The sequence below is a fragment of the Rhea americana genome, unplaced genomic scaffold (genome assembly GCF_003343005.1).
Source record: "Rhea americana isolate MKP2758 unplaced genomic scaffold, rheAme1 scaffold_326, whole genome shotgun sequence".
Classification (NCBI taxonomy): Eukaryota; Metazoa; Chordata; class Aves; order Rheiformes; family Rheidae; genus Rhea; species Rhea americana.
The window spans coordinates 196,169-215,390 of record NW_028186453.1 but is presented as its reverse complement, the minus strand read 5'-3'; the positions used below and the strand labels follow the sequence as shown (position 1 = coordinate 215,390).

At 49.8% G+C, this 19,222-nt stretch overlaps 1 protein-coding gene across 1 annotated transcript in view; it reads right to left on the bottom strand.

Annotated features, from left to right (window-relative positions):
• The window catches only part of IGFBP7 (insulin like growth factor binding protein 7), a gene marked incomplete at its 5' end in the record, with an annotated part of 19,468 nt that extends 246 nt beyond the window's left edge, over window positions 1-19,222 (bottom strand). The window contains 4 exons of the mRNA XM_085310814.1: window positions 1,485-1,611; window positions 2,799-2,915; window positions 4,222-4,331; window positions 18,979-19,222. Of these exons, the coding sequence (XP_085166940.1) occupies window positions 1,485-1,611; window positions 2,799-2,915; window positions 4,222-4,331; window positions 18,979-19,222 (598 nt within the window). The remainder of the gene's footprint in view (window positions 1-1,484; window positions 1,612-2,798; window positions 2,916-4,221; window positions 4,332-18,978) is intronic.

The following is a 19,222-nucleotide window of genomic DNA, read 5'->3' as shown; positions in this document are numbered from 1 at the left end:
ATTACAGCTTGGGCATTAGTACAGGGAGCATTTTTGATGTCTTAGTTGAGGGTGAGACTTGACAACTTGATCCTAACTTTCCATCTCCTTCCCCAGTCCAGCAGCATGGGGTGGAAACTGACAGCCTTTTTCCATGCTGAGGTCCCTCGAACATGGGCCACAGACTTCCTAAATCTGTAGCCATGGAGGAGTGAGTCGGAGAGTTTGGATTCCATTATCAGTGTCCTTTACATAATTGTGGGCTGCCAGCTTATTGCTTAGCTATGGCCTGCTTCTTTGAGAGCTTTCCTAGAGCTGAAAAGAAACAGCAGTAGCATGTGGGGTGCATATAAGAAACCAACCATGAAGGAACAACACTACTACAACCTGGCAGTAGTGTTCTTATGAGAGGGAGCAAATATTTTCTGAGCTGTGGCCAAGTGTAAGTGTGCTGCTCATGGCAGAATGCGGTAAAACTCAATTTCAGACAATTCTGTAAGTAAGAATACAGATAAGTAAGATATTTGAAAAGGGATAGAGAATAGCTAAAAATCTTACGTGTAAGTGATAGTGGGATTCATTTTATGCTCTTATTTCACTACCAGGCACTGTTAACGTTCTCCTAAAGGAAGTCTTGCAGCTATTCAGGGATAGAAGGATCCAGGAACTCAAGACTACCATTCTGATAAAGGTTAGCAAGCAACAACAAAGCTAGTGAGATTCAAATTGGGCTTATGTTCTAAAGAGGACTTAGGCATCCCAATACTCCCTAGCTGGATGCTTGGCCCCCTAGTGCCTCTGCCTCCAGCACTGTTACAGTTACTGTCCCAACCTTCAGGACTCGCTCCTAAGCACAAGCAGTGTTGGTACTAAGCCATCTTCTTTGCAGCTGGAATGAGGGTGGTTGGCTTGCCATCAGCTTTGCATACAGCCTGGCAAACAATCTGGGTTTGGAGACCCAGTCAAGCTGGAGAGGAGAGACTACAGGTCTTGCCCACAGGCTTGTAGTTGTCCAACACTCCTGGGAGCAGGGGCTAGGTTGTTTTCAGATTGGGGAAGAACAAAAGGGTGCAGAGACTTGGTAGGAATTTAACTGCATTAAGTACCCCTGTGTCTTGGGGATGATTATGCCAGTACTTCTCCCAGAAAAGTAGATGGCAGATTTGGAAGTGTTCGGAGAATACYGAAATGTATCTTGAAGATACAAATTTGGGGTTAGAAAACCACTGAAAGTTCTTTTGTTAAAAGCCCCAAATTATTTTTAATTTGGTATCTTAACCTCCAGTATCCAACAGTACTTGGGGAATATTTGACAATCTCTTAAGAACTCTAGCTGCTGAGACTTGCTGGGGCTGTTTTACCAAACATAGGAAAAGTCGCATGTTAAACTTATTTCCAGTGTAAACTTTTAGCAGAAAGCATTAAATAGAGGCAGTCCTTCTGTATCAGAGAGCTGAGCAAACTTTTGGAGAAAGAGCTTCTGTCTGTTTATCCACAATACCTACCTTTGGTCAGGGCTATTTCATGTAGAGTTTCCACAACGTGGATTTTTGCAGAAGCTGTTGCTTCTCCTTTGGCATTTGATGCGTGACACTCGTATTCTCCAGCATCCTCTTTGCTCAGAGGAGATATCTAAGGGAAGAAACCCACCCCCCAATAAGTATCCTGTGTGTAGTTCATAGTGCTTCTGTTCTAAGAAACCTTTTGTAACTTCTGAGTAACTCAAGATGGATAATGCAGCAACAAACAGGACAGACAAACAGCTAGTGGAAGAAACAGCAGTTAATTCATAGGGACCATACTGACTGCAGCACAGTTCAGACCTGACTTCTGTGTGCGATCAATGTTCTGGTTTAGATAGTAGGAGCTTTCTTTCACCTGTCAGGATTGGGAGGCAGTAGCCCCCAAGGACAAGCACCCACTCCTGCAGTTCAGCCAGGTCTGGTTTTGTTCTGCTCTGCTAGGCCAGATGGAGCATGCCTCTGTGCTCTTTAGTGTTTGCTTAGTTTGGAGATGTGTTGGAGCACTGCGAGCTTGGCATGGGGAGGGAGGCAGGGAGAAAAAAAAAGTGTCACGGAATGTGCTGCGTCCAGCGTGTTAGCTCAGCACAGTCAGGCTCAAACCCTTCCCTGTCTGCGCTTCCACCTCTGCTTTGGCAAGCAGTCTGGGAAGGAGATGCGCTCCCTTGCTGCTAGCTCCTCTGCAGCTGGGAGCCCTCACCTGGGGTGTTCTCATACTGTCAAAGCTCATCTGCTTGCGAACTGATGGAATTCCCTTACTGTGGTGCATGGCAGTCCCCTTTGTTCTCCCCACCACTTCCATCTGATGTGTGGCAATGATTGATTAAGCTGCAAGGAGCTGCTCTTGCTTAGGAGGTCTGTTGAGTGGGAGAGCAGATGCATCTCAGGTGATGTGCTTCATTAGGGCAACTCGGCTCTGCCAAATCTATAAGGGTTCCTCAGCCCTTTTTTCTTAAGGATGCCCTGCCTCTGTACTGATTGCTTCCAAGACACCAAGACGATTTCTCCTTCCCAATAACAGCAGCAGCAAACAGCTGGCATACTGAAAGGAGATCTTCCATTTAAGTTTAGTCTTCTCTGGACACAAGATGAAAAGATCTCTTCAGCTGCTTTTCACTGAAAAACTGCAAAGGCGAGACTGGAGCCAGCAGCCACCTTTGTGTCTGATTCACACAGATGTTTTCTGCTTCTAGAAGCTATTGCCATGTGTTTTCTGTACTGTACTGTTTTTTGTTCAGGAATTGTTTGCGAACTGCACTGTACTATTTATGCAGCTCTGTGCATGCACAAAATACTTACCAGTACCCAGCCAGTCACTTCATGTTTCTCAGGCCCTCCTCGGGTCTGGATAGCCAAGTTCTCTCGGTCCCCAGGCAGAAGCTCCATCCTTTGGACACCATACTGTCCCCGAATTATCTAAATGGAAGGGCAGAAAGGCGTGAGGGCTTGGGGGCCCTGTTTATGCTGGAACTGTTAGGACCTTAGCTGCACACAGGCAAAGTGCAATACTAGTTTTGCATGAGTATATTTTCTGCAGTAGCAGTTGTTTTTCTAGAGCCTGCATTTTACCCCGTCGTCCATATTTTGCAGCTCCACTACAGTGATGCCTCTGTGTCTGCACTGCATTCCCCCTTCCTCAGCAGGAAGGGTTAGAGCAGCCCAGCCTTGCATGGGTGGGGCTGGGCAGCAGGGTGTGCAAGCATGCTCTGTGCTGACCTTGTCTCACAGAACTCCAACGCACGCGCCCGAGGGAGCGTTTAGCCCAGGAAACGACGACGCCTGTGCTGAACAAAGAGGATCCAGCTGCCTGCAGCTGCTGGTTCACCAGGCCAGAGTATCCACCTTTTGGCTTGGGTAGGGTGTGGAGTCAGCAGGAGCTGACCGTTGTCCTCGTTAGGAGAGGCCACACTCACAAAACTCTGGATGATCAGGCCCAGAGCAGAGCACAGGGGAAAAGTTGTGTTCAGCTTTTGTTATCACCAGGACAAGCAGTCTTACAGGCATGAAGAGCAGAGAGCATCACTGACAGCTGGTGTAAGCACAGCATCTGAGAACAAGTGGAAAATGCTACCTGGGTCAGCGTGCAGTCTTAGGAATAGGGTTTCCAAACATCCTGAGATGTTTGAGCCAATTTAGTTTTTCTCCATAGTATTCTTAATGTAGTATCCTTTCAGCTCAATTTTAAGGCCCTTCCAAAGTGTCCATGAGCCTGTGGCATCTGAAGAGGCTAAAAGGGCCAGGCAGTAGCTCTCAAACCCAAGGTTAAGGTCCCCTTTGCTCAAGGCTGATTCCTGCTCTAAGCCAGGTGTTATCAGCACACTGCCAAACCAGCACACTGTTGGCTGCTGGGAAAAAAACTCCGTGCAGCTCGCATGGCTGACCTGGGTGAGCTGCACCCAGCTGTCTCAGAGTCACTGCCATCAGCAGTGTGAGAGCAGGTCAAGGGACATTCTTTGCATGCTCCGAATACCAGGCGCTACCAAGAAAAATATAAGTCTAGTTCCACATCGGGATCAACAAGAGTTTAGGAAAAGAGACGACTAAACATTAAACAAAACCAGATGTTTGGGGGTAGACAGAATTGCACGGATGGGAGAACACATCTGAGATGTGTGTTTATAAAAGGAGGGGTTTGCTATGGCCTGGAAGTCTGGCCGCYTACCAGGTAGTTCCATCTGTCTCAGCTTTGCTAGGCCCCAAGAGCTCCTAGCAGGACCATTACCTTGTTCCAGATGAGGACAGGGGTTGGGATGCCTATCACTTCACAGCTCAGGTAGATCTGTGCGCCTGTCACGTTCCAGATGTCCTTAGGAGGAGTCACAATGGAAGGTCCTGCAAAGAGGGAGAAATGCTTTTAAGCACTGGGTGACTCCAGGTCCATCTACTTGCAAGCCTTTTAAGTGGGGCCAGTCGCTTCCGATGGGTGTTTTAGGATGGGATAAGTGGGGCTCTGTCTGGAGCAAAGCTTGCTGGACTGTTTTCATATCACAGCATTTCTCTCTCCAAAGCCTGTACCTGTAGCCAGCCTTGAACTGTACAGGCTGATGACTGGCCTGGGCACCTGCCTCAGATGGAAACTCCAGTGTTGAGCGGTTTAGATCAGTCTGGCTACTCCCAAGAGCGATGGTAAAGGTAAGATGGCGTTTGTGTTCTGGTATCTTAGGAGTTGGGCAGGATTTTACTCACCATGGGGTTGCCACATGCATCTTATCACTGGGTGCCTGGCTGGTGTGGAGAGAACCTGCTGAGTGGCATGCAGCTGGGGGGGCTCCCGCTCTCCCATGGTGGGGAGAGCTTGGCTAGCTTCACAGCATCCTTTACCCACCATGATTTTAACACATAACAAAGCATGTGGCAGTTGTGTAGTGGGGTCTAAGTCAGTGCTGTGCTGCTCCTGTTTTACCTGCGTGCATATATTCAGCAAAAAGGGGCTGGCTGGAGGGTCACAAAGCTTTCTGTGTGGGGGTCAGGGAGGGGACCAGGTGAATGCCAGGCTCTCGTTTCCCCAGAGAGCTMTGATCCCTGGTTGAACAGGGAGTTGTTTCTAAGGCCAGAGAGGAACAGAGCTGTTTTACAGATCAGGCTGGAGATGTTTATCCCTTAGGCTGGGAACTGTCGGAGACACTAGCCGTATCCTGGGAAAGAAGAAGGGCCTTTTCTGTTTAATCCTTCCTTAGCAGGGCTGCTTTGCAAATTGCAGCTATTTCCCACAATAGGAAGTGCAGCCCGAAGGAGCACATAGTGATTATTTCCACTTGTTGATATACCTTGAAGAACACAGATGATTTTCCGCAGGCAGTTACAGGGCACTGAGGTTTATTTCACCAAGAGAAGGTGTTTCCTGTAGGAACAAGCACCCCTGACTCAACCTGACTGGTAGTCCTTGGCCTTGCTTGCTCATAGCCAATGGCTCATCCCCAGCTCCACAGAAGATGGGCACGTTTGGGTCCCGATGCTTTTTCAGGGATCATGAACATGCATTGACCTCTGCACCTCCACTCTGCCCTGCAGCCTTCTCTCAGGTAGTGGGGAGCATCCCATGGCTAAGACCTTCCAACACAGAGCTGGGGCATGGTTCTTTTGCCAAGAGCACAGCTGTATCTCGAGGCAGTGCTGCGCACAAGCAGCGCTATAGCAGTGCCCACCTCTACACTCTCAGCAACACCCCACCATAGGTTGTCCCTCCTAGTACAACCACTGTGTACTGCAGCGTGGTGAGCCGTGGGGCTAACATCCCTGTCGTGTTCTTGCCCAAAGCACTGCCCAGCCCCTGTGCAGCAGCAGGACTGGCCAGCTYGCGGTATCACTGTCCCTGTGATGGGGCCAACTCAGGTCGCACAGTCTGCTCCGCTGCCCCAGCGTGGCTGTTTCCGGTGGAGCCGTGCTATTGTTTTTCTGGTATCCCTTAAACAATAGGGCKTTTGGCAGTTCCGTTGGGACCCGGATGTCCCCAGGCTGCTTAGCTCATCCTGTACCCTGCAAGAATGTCCTACAGATGTGCACTGAGTGTAGCCTGCTGCTGCCTTCAGCTCCAGCCATCCAACACCCTCCATGTGCAAGGTGCCTTTTCTAGGGCAGAGCTCAAGGCCTCTCCCGGGAGAAGAAGTGGGAGGTAGGGTTAAGTTTACCCCTGTACAACACCTTCCTCTATCACCGTTTGCTGAAGTTCTCTGTGATGCAGGAGAAACCCAGCTGCCTTAAGAATAGCCACCACCTCCCTCCATAGAAGAGAAGAGACTCTGATTATGTTAAATCACGGACAAATTTTAAGGCACCGTTATGCTCTCCCATGAACTGGCTCAATTATTTCCTGGCTGGGAACAGGCAGCATTCAACACACCACTAAATTCACTGATTTCAGGGTCTCAGTCTCAGCTGCCACCGAGTTGAACCCTGTATCATTGTGGACATGGAGCAGGAGGGAGCCAGTGGAGGTGAGCTGATGCACTGAGCGTTGTGTTTGGGAGCTCGGCACACCACCTGTTCCTTGCCACTATGCGTCAGAGTCCCCAGCCATCCTCGGCCCATCGGCGTTTCCCTCACTCTGCAAGATGCAGGACATGCTGGGCTTTTTCTGCAGCAGCTGGTGGCAGAGGAAAAGACAGAGGGAATTTCACCCGCTATTCTGACTGGGAGGAGAAATTGCTCATCTGCCCTGCAAACAGGAATACAGCTTCATAGCTAAGCTTCGGCTGGCTTGGCACAGAAGCCAAAACCYGCGAAGAGCTCAAAGGCAGCCCTGAGCCTGGTACCCAGACCTGGATCTAAYGAGGAGGAACGTGAGCGGTCTGCCTTTGGCTGCAAAGCCCAACTGTGAAGCTGAACTGGAAGCATTCACAGGCCTCTGTCTCCATCTGACAGCACTGAGACTAGGAGGGGCTACATACACATCCCGAAAGAAACACCAGTGTCATGAGAAGAGTTACTTTGGTCTCTTGGGGTATCCAGAACTCTGGAGTCAGACTCATTCCTTCACTAAAAATAAATGAGGAAGGCCAAGAGGTCAGCAGATTTAAACTAGGATCACAGCAGAACATGCCTGATTTTTTTCATCYTTTAGGGAACACCACTTGGTTCTCAGAAGAAAACCATCGTAATTCAGTGATACCCGCACTCCTGACACAGCTCGTTGATATCTGCACGCATGGAAGGATACCCTAGTTACCACTCATGTTGGTACAATGTCACTCACAGTGACACGTTGCCTCCCACAGCCCCCTCTAAGTACCCCTCACCCCAGAAATGGGCAGGGGACCCGACAACCTGCAGCAATCAGTGAGGAAGTAGACGCCCGAGCCTTGCGGGGTCTTTGGAGGACGTGGGCACATTTCCTCCTGCAAGCAGCCCCTCTTGCTTCAGGGGTCAGGTGAAGGAAGCAAGGCCACCGTATACTTGGCAGGACTGAAAACAATCCCACCTTGCACAGAGCAATTTAGTTGATTCCTGCCAGCAAGGATCCTGCTAGTCCTACCCTCACTAACRAGAACCCCTCCGGCCTTCAGAAGGCATCTGGCATCTTAATGGCCTTTGCGCTCAACTGGATTTTTGCTGCAGTACTCCCCGTGAAGGGGAATGTTTCTCTGTCTGCTTCCTTTGGGCCAGGAATTTGCAGCTTACACGTGCTGATGAAAATGCTCACCAAGATGGRAGCCCCCCTCCCCAAGAGGATGGAGACACCAACTTGGCCAAGTGGTCTCTGTTTCCCCCCTGCCAGGGATTGACTCGGGGTGCTGTGCATGCATAGGATATTCCTCCCCAGTATTTGCCCTGAGCTTTTTGGCTGAACAGAGAGTGCAGGCTGTTCATGGAGAATAGCTGCCCTCCACAGGCACTGCAGGCGTTTCTGTAYGGCTCTGCCCATTGCTCTAAGACAAATACTTCTCCATGGCCAGGGAAATAGCTTATTTACAGAGCCAGCGAGCTCATTCACCCTGGAAGAGGAGCCTGCAAGTCCAGGGCTTGTTTTTCTGCAGATCCTAAGGAGCTGATGGTCTGTGTTATGTCACAAGCTGCTGTCAGAGAGGAGTTCCCATGGCTGTTATTTAGTTGCTTTTCTGCCAAAGCACCATACGGCAGAGCCCGTCACTTCCTCCGTGAGGTTATCATTTGGCATTTGTTTCCAGCACCCCTCCGGCACCTCTTCCCTGCTCATCAAAATACCAGATTTCTACTTCTCAGCACCCAGCACAACCATACACCCCTCACTCGCACCACAGGGATGATCCATCACAGCTYGGCGTTAGCTGTTCCTTGCAAATATCGATGCTGGCATCTCTGCAGTGCTCAGTCCTGTGTACAGAATGTGTACATTCTCCCTTGCTCTGGCTTACTCCAGGGAAAACAAGGACAAAACCCACAACTGCTGGGGGGGAAGTGCCTGATCATAGTGAAGACAAAGCTGTCCTTTTCCATACCCCAAGGGGTTGCTCTGCGCACACAAGGAATAAACTCCCAAAAGGCAGCAGACACAGGCAGAACTAGGCACAACCTAGAGGCTGTTGAGTCTTCAAAAAAGCTTCAATAAAGTTCTCCCCCAAGCCCTCCAAAATCATAAGATTAGAGCAGCACCTTAGAAATCACAAGCTTTTAAACACATGGTAATTCAGCCTTTTAAATTCTTGGAGTTTTCCCCAGTGAGAGCAAAAAAATCTCACTTTGACCAGTCAAGAAGTGAAGCGCGCCCCAGCTGGCATACTTGGCCTTTATTCCCCAGCTATTCGAATGAATCCAGTTAAAGATGGTCCCTCTTCCAGTGTGCTTATGCCTCTCTGAACGAAGCATTTGCATTCTTGTAAGACTCAGTGGCCTGTGACTAAAGCAAAACAGTTTGAAGAGGCACAAGGAGATGACGGTAACTAGGAAACTAACCCCTGTGATATGTCTCATTGCCTGGCATGTGGACAATACAGTCATTTACTGGACATTTTTAACGTAATGAGGGGAAGGCTGGTGACCTTAAGGTAGCCGCCTTGTCGAGCAATGTCAAGAGGATAGTGTATCTCAGATTAATGCAGCCAAAAGTCACGAATGAGGCTTCAAGCACACACCGGCAGGCAGAGCGACGACTCTTGCCGAAATCATGCAGGWATATAACTGAAGGCAGAAATAGGCTTAACACTTACACAGTGTGGGGCAGGCTTTGTCACCCAGGTGTGCGTGGGAAGTCCCAGCCACAAGAATATGAAGCTGTGTACCACACACGAGCCTGTGTGGGCGTCAGCCTGGTTCCCTGCCAGCCTTCCCAAGCGCTGCAGCTCCGGATAAAACACTGACTAGGAACACTCTCTTTGAGACAMCAAATTAAAGCAAACCCAGGCGGTTTGCGCTCTCATGTGCTCCTGCAAGCTTGGAAATAGACCCACTCCAGTCTCCTAAGCTGCCAGGAAAGTATTTTCCCTTCAATATGACTTTATATGGAGAAGGGGAAACCTTCTGTAAGCAGCATTTTCTAATTCTAGCTTACATGCTGTCAGCTGCTCCTTCCCAGGGCAATGCTCTGGGAGGGGCAACAGCAGACGGGAAGTCTAGCTTCAAAGTAGTTTGTCTTTTCCCATTCTCAAAGCTGCCTGCTCTTTTCTGGCAGATTTACAAGCGTGGTTCCTTCCTCTGAAGGTATTTTTCTCCCTCCTTGAACCTGAACTCAAAGAGACCAAAGAGTTACAGAAAGGTCCTCTGAGAGCAATGTGCTGCAGGATGTCAGGACCAAAGGAGAAGACAGATGCATGGCCTCCTCAGATACCCTCTCTGCTCTTGCTCTCAGACTTCAGCAATCCAGAGACCCCGGGGAAAGTCTGCAAATGCAGACACAGCCTTACCAAAGAGCTATTTCCTTGCCCCAAGCCCTGGAGAGTTGAGGCTAGGGCAGCATGAGGCCAGGCCCAGTGGCTGGAATACCGTCTACCACAGACCTTTTCCTGCTTCTCACCCCTCTAGGCTCAGCAGGGAACAGGGACCTGCACAGCTAGAAATCTTTCCCCAGTTTTTTTACCACAGTTCAGGCATGCTACCTTCATCACATAAAGAGACCTTGTGTGTGACCTTTGTATAGCTATTTACCAGTCCTCCTTGGGGGCTTATGTGTGGGGTAAAAGGCGAGGAGGGGAAGGCGGCATTGCAAAGAGCGAAACCCAACCCATTTTTCTGTTCTCTGACAAATTCAATTCTCCRTTGGCTCTAGTGTTTAATACAGAGAAAAGGCTGCAATTCTGCATGCCTTCTGCCAAGCACAGTCCTCTGCCGCATTCAGCAGCACCCTAAATGCAACCTAGATCTCAAAGCTGCAACAACAGGGAACCCAGTCTTTCCACGGCCATAAGCAAAAGGTGTTTTCAGCACTTGTGGTGTTGCCTGATGGGGAAAGGCCAAGATCTTGGAGCAAAGATGAAACAGCCCTTGCTAACAAACTGCAACAAGCCAGTCTATGACAACTGTCTTTCCTTTTCCCTCTCTCTCCTGCTCTTTTTACCCACCTCACCTTCCTGGTGTTGGTCTCTTAAGAGCTGCTGTCCCTGTGGTCAATACAGATGTTGGCTTTCTGTAGATGCCTTCACAGCCTCACAGCCATGTCTGTTATGTACATTTGTGTTTTGATCCTGACCTCCTATCTATAAAGAAATTCTTCCCTTCCTGCTTTCCTCRTTTTCCCCTCTTTTCTCTGTGTAACCTTGGCTCAGTTTTATAGAGAAAACCTCTTATGGCATGAGAAGGGCCATGAGCTGAAGCGAAGCAAGACAAGAGCTAATCAGCAGCTCAGTAGGGTCTCTTCCAGATAGTGAGGGTGTTAATGCTCAGCCTAGCAATTCATTATTCCCAACTTCACCGCAGTTTGCTGTCTGAGCTGCTGCCTTCGGTGCATATGTAGTTGGGGGAGTTACAGGAAGTATTGGTGTGCGGTTGTGGGAGTGCACTGTGGCAAGGCAGAGGAGATCTAGGAAATGGCTCAGAAACTCAGCCTYTGAGAACACCCTCATTGGCGACTCCTGCTCGCAAGCCGTGGGCTTGTTCAACACGCCGAGCTGCTCTAAGCCACCCTCTTGAGCAGAAAGGACCCCGTTCTTGCAAGATACCAGTTGTTAATCAGCTTGTCTCCTTTCAAGAGCTCTCTTGTCAAGCAGACATAAAGCTGGAAGGAACGTGAAAACCTTGTGGTGTGAGGGCTGGGAGATGCGGAAACTAGGCATGGCAGCATTTATTCATGGTAAAGTGAACAGGGCTTTCAAAAGTCCAACCTGATTAGACTCATTAATTGGTAATCTCCAATTTAGTATGAACCTCAATCAACCTCTGCCCAACAAAGGATTAGAAAGATTTTTTAAACACAGCATGCTTTTCCATCAGCAGAAATAACAAACATAGGGAGGAATTTGCTGATCTAAAGTCATTCCTCCCTAGCAATTTTATTATGCCATGATTTTGAATGAAGACATAGGTAAAATATGGAATACTCTTGGTTAGCTGGGGTGTTGAAAAGCCCCAGGTATGCTCATGCTCTCCTAGAGGCATGCCAGGTAATGTGCTCTGAGCTGCCAAGTTATATATTAAACAGCTTCCCTAATAAGATCTTAGCCGTAAAAGCTCAAAGTGTATTAAGCTTCAATGAACCGAAACCTTTCCAAATAACTAAATGTCTTTTAAGAAKGAATTATGGCCTATCCTTTAACAGGGGAAAATCCCAATGTCGTAGATGAATTAAAAAAAATCAATTACACAACTTCAGCCCTACAAACCATGTCTCAAAATCCTAATCCACTATGTGCCGGAAGAGCAAGCATGGCATTGAAGGACAGCTGCTTCCATACCCCTGCAACGCTTCATCTCAAAGGGCCCTGTGGTACAAACAACCACGTTTCCCCAGCACATGCACACATGGCTCCACTGTGCCATGGYCTCTGCAGACCCTGCTCAAGGACACTTGCAAGATCCACCCACAGGTGCATAACTCCTGTTCATGGTGGGAAAAAGCAGGTAGCAAGCCACTGCCGCAAGACCCCCTGCTCCCATGTGATGCACAAACCCAAACCAGCTGCACAGGAGGAATGGGAAATTTTTCTCTATCACATACTTGGCAGAAACTGCCCTAATCTTCTCTTTCACCAGCAACTAGAAAATGCTCATAAAATGTGGATATTCTTTGGACTCCCTTAAAATCCAGGGAAGGAAGAGCAGTAGGAAAGGGTTAAAGCAATCCAAGCCACTTGATAATTATAAAACACAAATCCAGGAATTTCTTACAGAATGTGATCTGATATGGGTTGTGCTGTCTAGTGCCTGAAAGGCTCAGGAGCCTTTGAGTTTAAGGCAGATGCGTCAGGAGAATATGAGCCTATGCCAGTGATAAGTAGAAGCCTCCCAAGCTCCTTCCCTAAAATACCCTGCTTCCGCTCTACTCTGGCAGTGGATTAAAAAAAAAATAAATAAAACAAAATACTCTTGGCTCCACAGCTGAATTTAGATGGAACAAGCTAGCAARTGATTTATGTTTCTTATTTTAAAAATGATCTGTGGGAACTCATTCCTTCTCTGTTTGCAGAGCAGAATTAGCTTTATGGGATGCTGAGCCATCTGCAAGGAAAAAAGCACCACTGGGGTGAAGTGGCAGGAATTTGTAGGGGCACATTTCCCCCCAGGACTGTCGATTTCCAAAAGAGCCTGGTAGGCCCAATCCTACATCCATCCTCCCATTTTTTAATCCTTGTGGACAGATGAGAAACCTTACACCCACCTTTTCCCAAGACCCTGTGCTGGCCAGAGACACCCACCAAAAATTCTTCTAAGAAAGAGGGCTCCTACGTGAGCATCCAGCAAGCCAGAAAACATTCYTCTGCTGCAGAGGCACAGCATCCGTAACCTCCTGAGGAGAGCACAGTTGTAGCAACTGGGAATGCCTCAAACTGGGCATCCTTTAGTGCTGGTTACRGACAGCTTTGGAAGAGTATCTCTCCTGCTCCTGCTTGGTCTAAATTTTCCTACAGAAAAGCCTACAACCTCACCCCAGAAGTCTCCCCTCTAGGGAGAACAGGCACGTCTCCATGCATGTAAATCTCCAAGTGATTTACAGAGGATCCTGGGTCTGATCTCCATGTGGCTCTGCAGGGACCGCAGTGCCCCCGCAGTGGGAACAGSGTTCTCCAAAGAAACGGCTGACTGGCTGCCATTGCAAACCGCATCCTGTTCATAGGCTCCACATCTTTCCCCTTTGTGAAAGGAAACAAATGTGACCTGTGCTGGAATGTCCAAAAGAAATCACTCTATCAGGGACTTCGAACCCCACAGCCCTGCGGGTCCCTCAAGTCCTACAGGTTGTAATAAGGCAACTTCAGTGGCATTCAAGCAGTTGCAAATTGTCCCTTGAAGCAGGGATTTGCCCATGGCTAATGATAACAGTGACTCAAGGCAGAATTTGTCCTGAACGAGGAGCCTGTCCATTCTTGCACTCATTGGGCAACAAGTGCGTGCCTGGCATTTTTCTGCTCAAAGAGATCGTCACACCAAAAGTCCTTCTAGCTTTTTGATGAGGGTTGGTGCTTTGAGGGTTTGTTCTGCATGGCTTGAGCTGAGCCATGCAACCCTAATTCCCTATGCCAGCTGGCTTTGAATGGCACTGGATACCACAGTCCTCATGCCCTGGGTCCTAGCTGCCTGCAAACAGCCTCAGTGCGTGCATTTCTGCCTGAAAAATAAAAGCCGCCAAGTCCGTAAGAGGCTCTTCTCAGCATCTGAACACACCGATGGCAGCCGAGTGGCCACCGAGGACAGCTCCTAGGCTGTCAGCAGAGCCTCCCCTCCTGGCCAGAGGGCTAACACAGCTGTCCTGCTGCGCTGGTCCCACCAGCAGTATTCTGGTTTGTGTCCATGCCTGCCAGAGCTGGCAGCAGATGTGAATGTAACTATTAATATTCACAGAGCAAAGTGCAAACAAAAGCCAATCCATTTAAAGGCAATGCTGGGTAGCGGCTTCCCAGCACCCATCTCCCTCGGGGCCTCCGGACCAGAGTTACAGAGAGGCTCCTGGAGGAGCACTTTCCGCAAAGGAAAGTGCTGCAGGTAGTGGCACCCTGGCAGGGAGCGGGGTGATCCTGGAGCCTGCGCGAGCCCCGCCAGGAGGAGCACTGCAACAYTGCAGCCTGTTTACCTGAGAGCAAACGCATGCAGCTCTGGCGTGCCCTGCTAACGCAGCCCCGGAGGCAGGCACGCAGCCTCAACGAGACGGGAGTCTCAGTGCAAAAAGTTAAAAATCTCCGGCAAAGAGATTATGCCTTTCTCCAGCCCCTTCTGGATGGTCCTACCCGTGTGCAGCCTACGCCAGGAAGCGCTGGTTGCATCCCTGCACCTGTCAAACATGGATCATTATTTACATCCTCCCAAGCTCTTCTTGACTGACTTCCTTTGCTCTCTAGCAGGTATCTTTGGCTGCTCTGGAAATACCTTTTTCTGCACTGCTTCACTGTTTTCACACAAAGAATGCAGGCAYCAGATTAGAGAGGTCTGGAAAACACACAGCACAAAGCAAATCCCAAGGACAAGGTCAGGGCAAATTATTCAGGCCCAAGGCCTGGCTCCTTTCTTTCACTTTAACAACAAGAAATGTCCAAGTCGTTCCCAGCTGGCAGGCAGTGYCTCTCACTAAGCAAAAACCACAGAGGGCTGTGCAGCAAATGCGATGAATATGGAAAGTTCAACAGGCCACGTATTTTGTCAGCTTTGTCAAATAGCATTTTAATTAAACTTTATTCCCTTGGAAATAAATCTATGGTGGAAAATATGTGCATCTTTAGCAATTACATGCTAAATGTTATGTAACTCCCTCTATAATGAGTGAATTGTTTGTTTCTGAGCTGCTTTATTAGGTCTGCAAATGATCTTTTGTGAAATCCAACGCAAGTACTCAACTGGCACTGCCTGTGCATTTTGATCTCCRAATACTTTGTTGGACGCTTCTGTGCACATTAATCTTTATCACGCATGCAACTGGCCAAGTAACAGAGATAAAAAGCATGCTCTGTAAGACTTCCCTCTGGGGTGGTTAGAAAGGTGCTTAATGTCTCCTTAAGTGGGACTGTTCAGAGATGATAATGATGCAACAGATTCAAGCAGCAGAAGAGGTAAATAAATCGACTTGCTATGCCTGCACAGTGTCACCTACAACAGATCAGTAGGAGTGGCCCTCCCAGAAGGCAATGAGATACTCAAAGGCTTTGAATACCTGGCGTATATGTGATGAAAGGGAGACAAGATGGCAGGAAGGATATGAAATGCAATGTCAGTTAAACAAGTAGGATCTCAAGTCTTTTAATTGCTTGAGGTGACCCCTGTGTCTCATGCACATGTTTGAGGCCAGAAGGAAGCTGTGGGAAGACCCACTGCCATCTGGCCCAGGAGGTRAATTTTGGGCAAACACCAGCAGGAATGACGAAAGGAATAAAAATGTCAACGTTTGCCCCACTTGCATCTCTGTGTCTCGTCTCCTGCCCTTCAGCTCCCAGCACACCATGGTGGTGGGGTGGGTGAGGAAGAGCCTCGTTCTCTTCTTCCGCTACATGCTCCATCTCTAGCCACCTCCCTTCCTGCTGACGACAGTGAAGGCCAACAGCAGACACAGCTCTGCATTTCCTCCTGTACAAATAAGCAACGTTAAATCAAAACAAGCTCTCTCTGTCTGGCTCCACTCGAGGAGGAAAAAAAAACTTAGATATATATCCAACAGAGTCAACATGTAAACATGTTTTTCTCGATCGCTTCTCAGACTTCAAAGGCTGCTCCCTGTTGTCCCCAAAGGACACAAGCCCAATAGTCCAGGGATTGCACACAGATCCAGTCTGCCATGAGCTTGAAGCCCAAGTCCCCTGTCTCCCAAATTGTACTTTCTGTGCAAAACACACTTGGAAGCCATCACACACAAGACTGATGGAGGCAGGATCTTGCCTGATTGGGTCCTTCTCTGCAGGATCTCACCTCAGCGAGCTTGCAAGGAGACCATGCCTAATTGTGGCAGGAAATGGCAAAAGGCCAAACTTTCACTTTTGGACCTTCACAACACTTATGTTTCTTTAGATACCCAGAAAAGAGTTAACATCTATCTGGAAAGACACAGAGATTGTGCCCTGAGGCTTTGATGGGATGGGATGCTCCTTTCTATTGCTCCCACTGTTGTTTCAAAATCAATGTTGAGATTTACAACTCCCCTTTTCTCCCTACCCAGAAGTCCCCAGAAAGAGCTGWGAGGCACTCCTGAGGGCCAGAGAAATACTTCCAGATGTCTTAGTACCAGGTGTGGGGGCTGAATCTCTGCCTCCCGGCTGTGAGCCAGAGTGATGTGTGTCACCAGAGGAAGGTCTGCAGCACAAGGGATGATAATGCGCCCGAGGGAGGGCTGAGAAGGGTCTCTTGCAACACGGCTGCTGAGCAAAGTGTGCCTCTCCTGCTCCCTTCCCTGCGATGCCAGGTCAGAGCTTTCCTTTCAAAAGGCAAGCAGCTCCCCAGAGCCGGAGAGGAGGAGATATTTTACCAATGACTCATCACCGTATCTCCAGTGGAGCTTTTAAACATCAGATAATAGAGAGTCAGTGCCAGCCTGCAAAGGTATCCTGCTGCACATTCACAGGGTCCTTTTCCAAGGAAAAGGTGTAGTTCGGCTGTGTGGTGGATGTCCCATACATCCTGGTCCTATTCATAGCTCCCCAACTGCCACTGTGACTAGCAAAAGATCGAGAGAGTCTTGTGGAAGTTTTCCAGGCTGGTGGGTCAGAGACAATCATCTTCCCCTCTGTGCCTCTAGCCTTCTTGCCTGACAGCTCGTGTTCACAATTTCCCCTTTGGACTCTGTCTCCATAGCATGGGTCAAAGCCCAGCCAGGCCTCGCAGGCATCCAGCCTGGGACAGACACAAGGAACAGCAGCAGCTTACAACACAAGTACGGATACCTGTTCTGTAATGAACTCCTGGATAACCTTGGGTAAAGGGGTGGAGAACACAGCCCTCCTCTAAAGCACAACCTCAGCCATTGCCTTCCAAACACATCCACTTGCTTAAACTGAGTTAGCGGGGCCAAGAAGCAACATGATTGTTCAGAAGTGCTGTGCCCATCTTCTGACTCCTTTGGGCAGGAGAGGAAAGAAATCTTTCCCAGTGCTAGGCAGAGGCTCAGGCAGAGGCTCTACTTGTCCCATCCCACCTTGCCATGAGGGCAGGAGCCCCAGTTTGCTGGCTACTGGCTTGCACAGCAACCACCTGCAGACCCCAAGGCAAACTTACTGCAATACAGATGAGGATCCTTTCCAGAGGCTGCCAGCCTGGTAGTGTGTTGGCAAAGGAACAGTGAGCCTACAAGGATCTGTCCTGCCGCAGGAAGCGTAGAGAGACCCAAGCTAGTTTTAGGTAGCCGCTAGCACAGCTAACCTGAAGCGCAGTACGTGGTAGAGCGGTCTCCACCCTCGCTAGCTTGCTCTGCCTCTCAGTGTGTTCCCTCCAGGGTTAACATTTTGCATCACAACATTCCTGGCTAATGTACAAGCCCAATCCTTTGCACAAGGTTCGCATGGAGCCACGCAAGGTGTCGGTGGGGAGCAGCAAGTTGCATAATCCGATTCTTGCCCAGCCTTTACTGCTTTCCTTGGGCCACGGGTGTTCCAGAAACATTGTTTTGCAAGACATAGTTGGCCTAAGTTATGGGAAGAAGGAGAAGGAGGAGGTGGAGGTTGTGACCCTGCACACACTGCGCTTATGAAAACATTCCTCCAGCAAAATAGCATTGGCGCTGCAATACTGTCCTTGAGACGTGCTGCAGGCTGCGCGGCTGGGGTGTCCTGTGCCACCCTGCCTCCCAGCAAAACCCGCTCTCCTAACCACTCAGCTGGAGGGCAGCTCGGAAGCCAGGATTTGTAGCGGAGGCTTCGCAGCTGAAATTTCTTCTTCCTAGAGCGCTTTCTCTAAGCAAAAGCTTGGGAAGAACTGAGCTCCTGCTGTTCGGATTGGACATGCTGCAAGTGCAAATCGCTACAAGCTGATTCGAAGAAAGCTGCTACCTGYTTTACCGCGTCAAACCAGAACAGCGATGGTAACACGGACTCTGAATTTCTGCGGCTTTCACATCCATTTAATCGGAGGATTTCCGAACCTCCTCTTCTCATCGTTTGTCATCTTCCCCTGGGTGGCTCTAGCCCTTCGTCCCGTGTCACGGCATCCCAAATCGCAAGCAGCAGCTGAGCACATTTGAGCACAACAGAGCGGGAGGGCCCTGTGGCTCTTCCACAGCTGGAGGCCCATGGAGAGTGGCTACGTCTCTGTGTATTTCTGGGACACAGCTAAAGTTTTACTCCCAAGTTTAGGCAGCTTCATGTGACTTGGACTCCCAAGTCCATTTAAGGTAGTTTTGAAATCATTCTGACTGTAGAATAAGCATCCCAATAGGACAAAACACTACCAGGAGCTTTCAGCACCAGCTTTTGCACCGGGGAAAGACAGGTGGCACAGCTGGACATCTGCTGGTACCCCGGACAGCTGCAAGCGCTGTGCCAGCCTTAATCAGGCTTTTAACCTGCTCGGCACGAGTTTGCCTTGGCATACAGACACGGCCTCCCCGGCACGGCTCAGCCGCACATAGCTATAAGAGGAAGACAGCCGCCGTGGCGACGTTACTTACGTCGGGGCGCTCAGCACAGCGCTTGTTTTACCAAACGCAGTTTGTTCTAAGGGAGGCAGGGAGAGGAGAGCAGGTGACACCCGAAAGGCAGCTAAACCCTGCTGCAACGTAGCGCTTTCTCGGCTTCCTCTACTCTGGGTGTATGGGGGGGAACGCGGGGCCCGTAAGGCGTTTGGAACAAACCGTGCAGGGAAAAAAAATAATTAAAAAGCAAAGAAAGAAAGAGAAGAAAGGCTCAGCTCGGCCTCGCTGCCCCGCCGACAGCGGCGGCCGCCCGGCGCCRCGCACTCCGCACGCGCTCCCGCGCTGCGCGCCCGCCCGCCCCGCTGCGCGCCCGCGCACCTTGCTCGCAGGCTCCCTTGCTGCGCTGGCTGATGGCGGGCTCGCCGCGGCTCTGGGCGCGCAGGCTGGCAGCGCGCAGCTGGCAGCCGCTGCCGTAGGTGAGCCCGTCGCTGCCGCACACCGGGTAGCGGCTCTTGCACACGCACACGCCCAGCGGGGCGGCGGCGGCGGCGGCGGCGGGGCCCGGGCTGCCCTTGGCCTTGCGGCGCTTGCGGCTCTTGACGCACTCCAGGCCGGCGGCGCA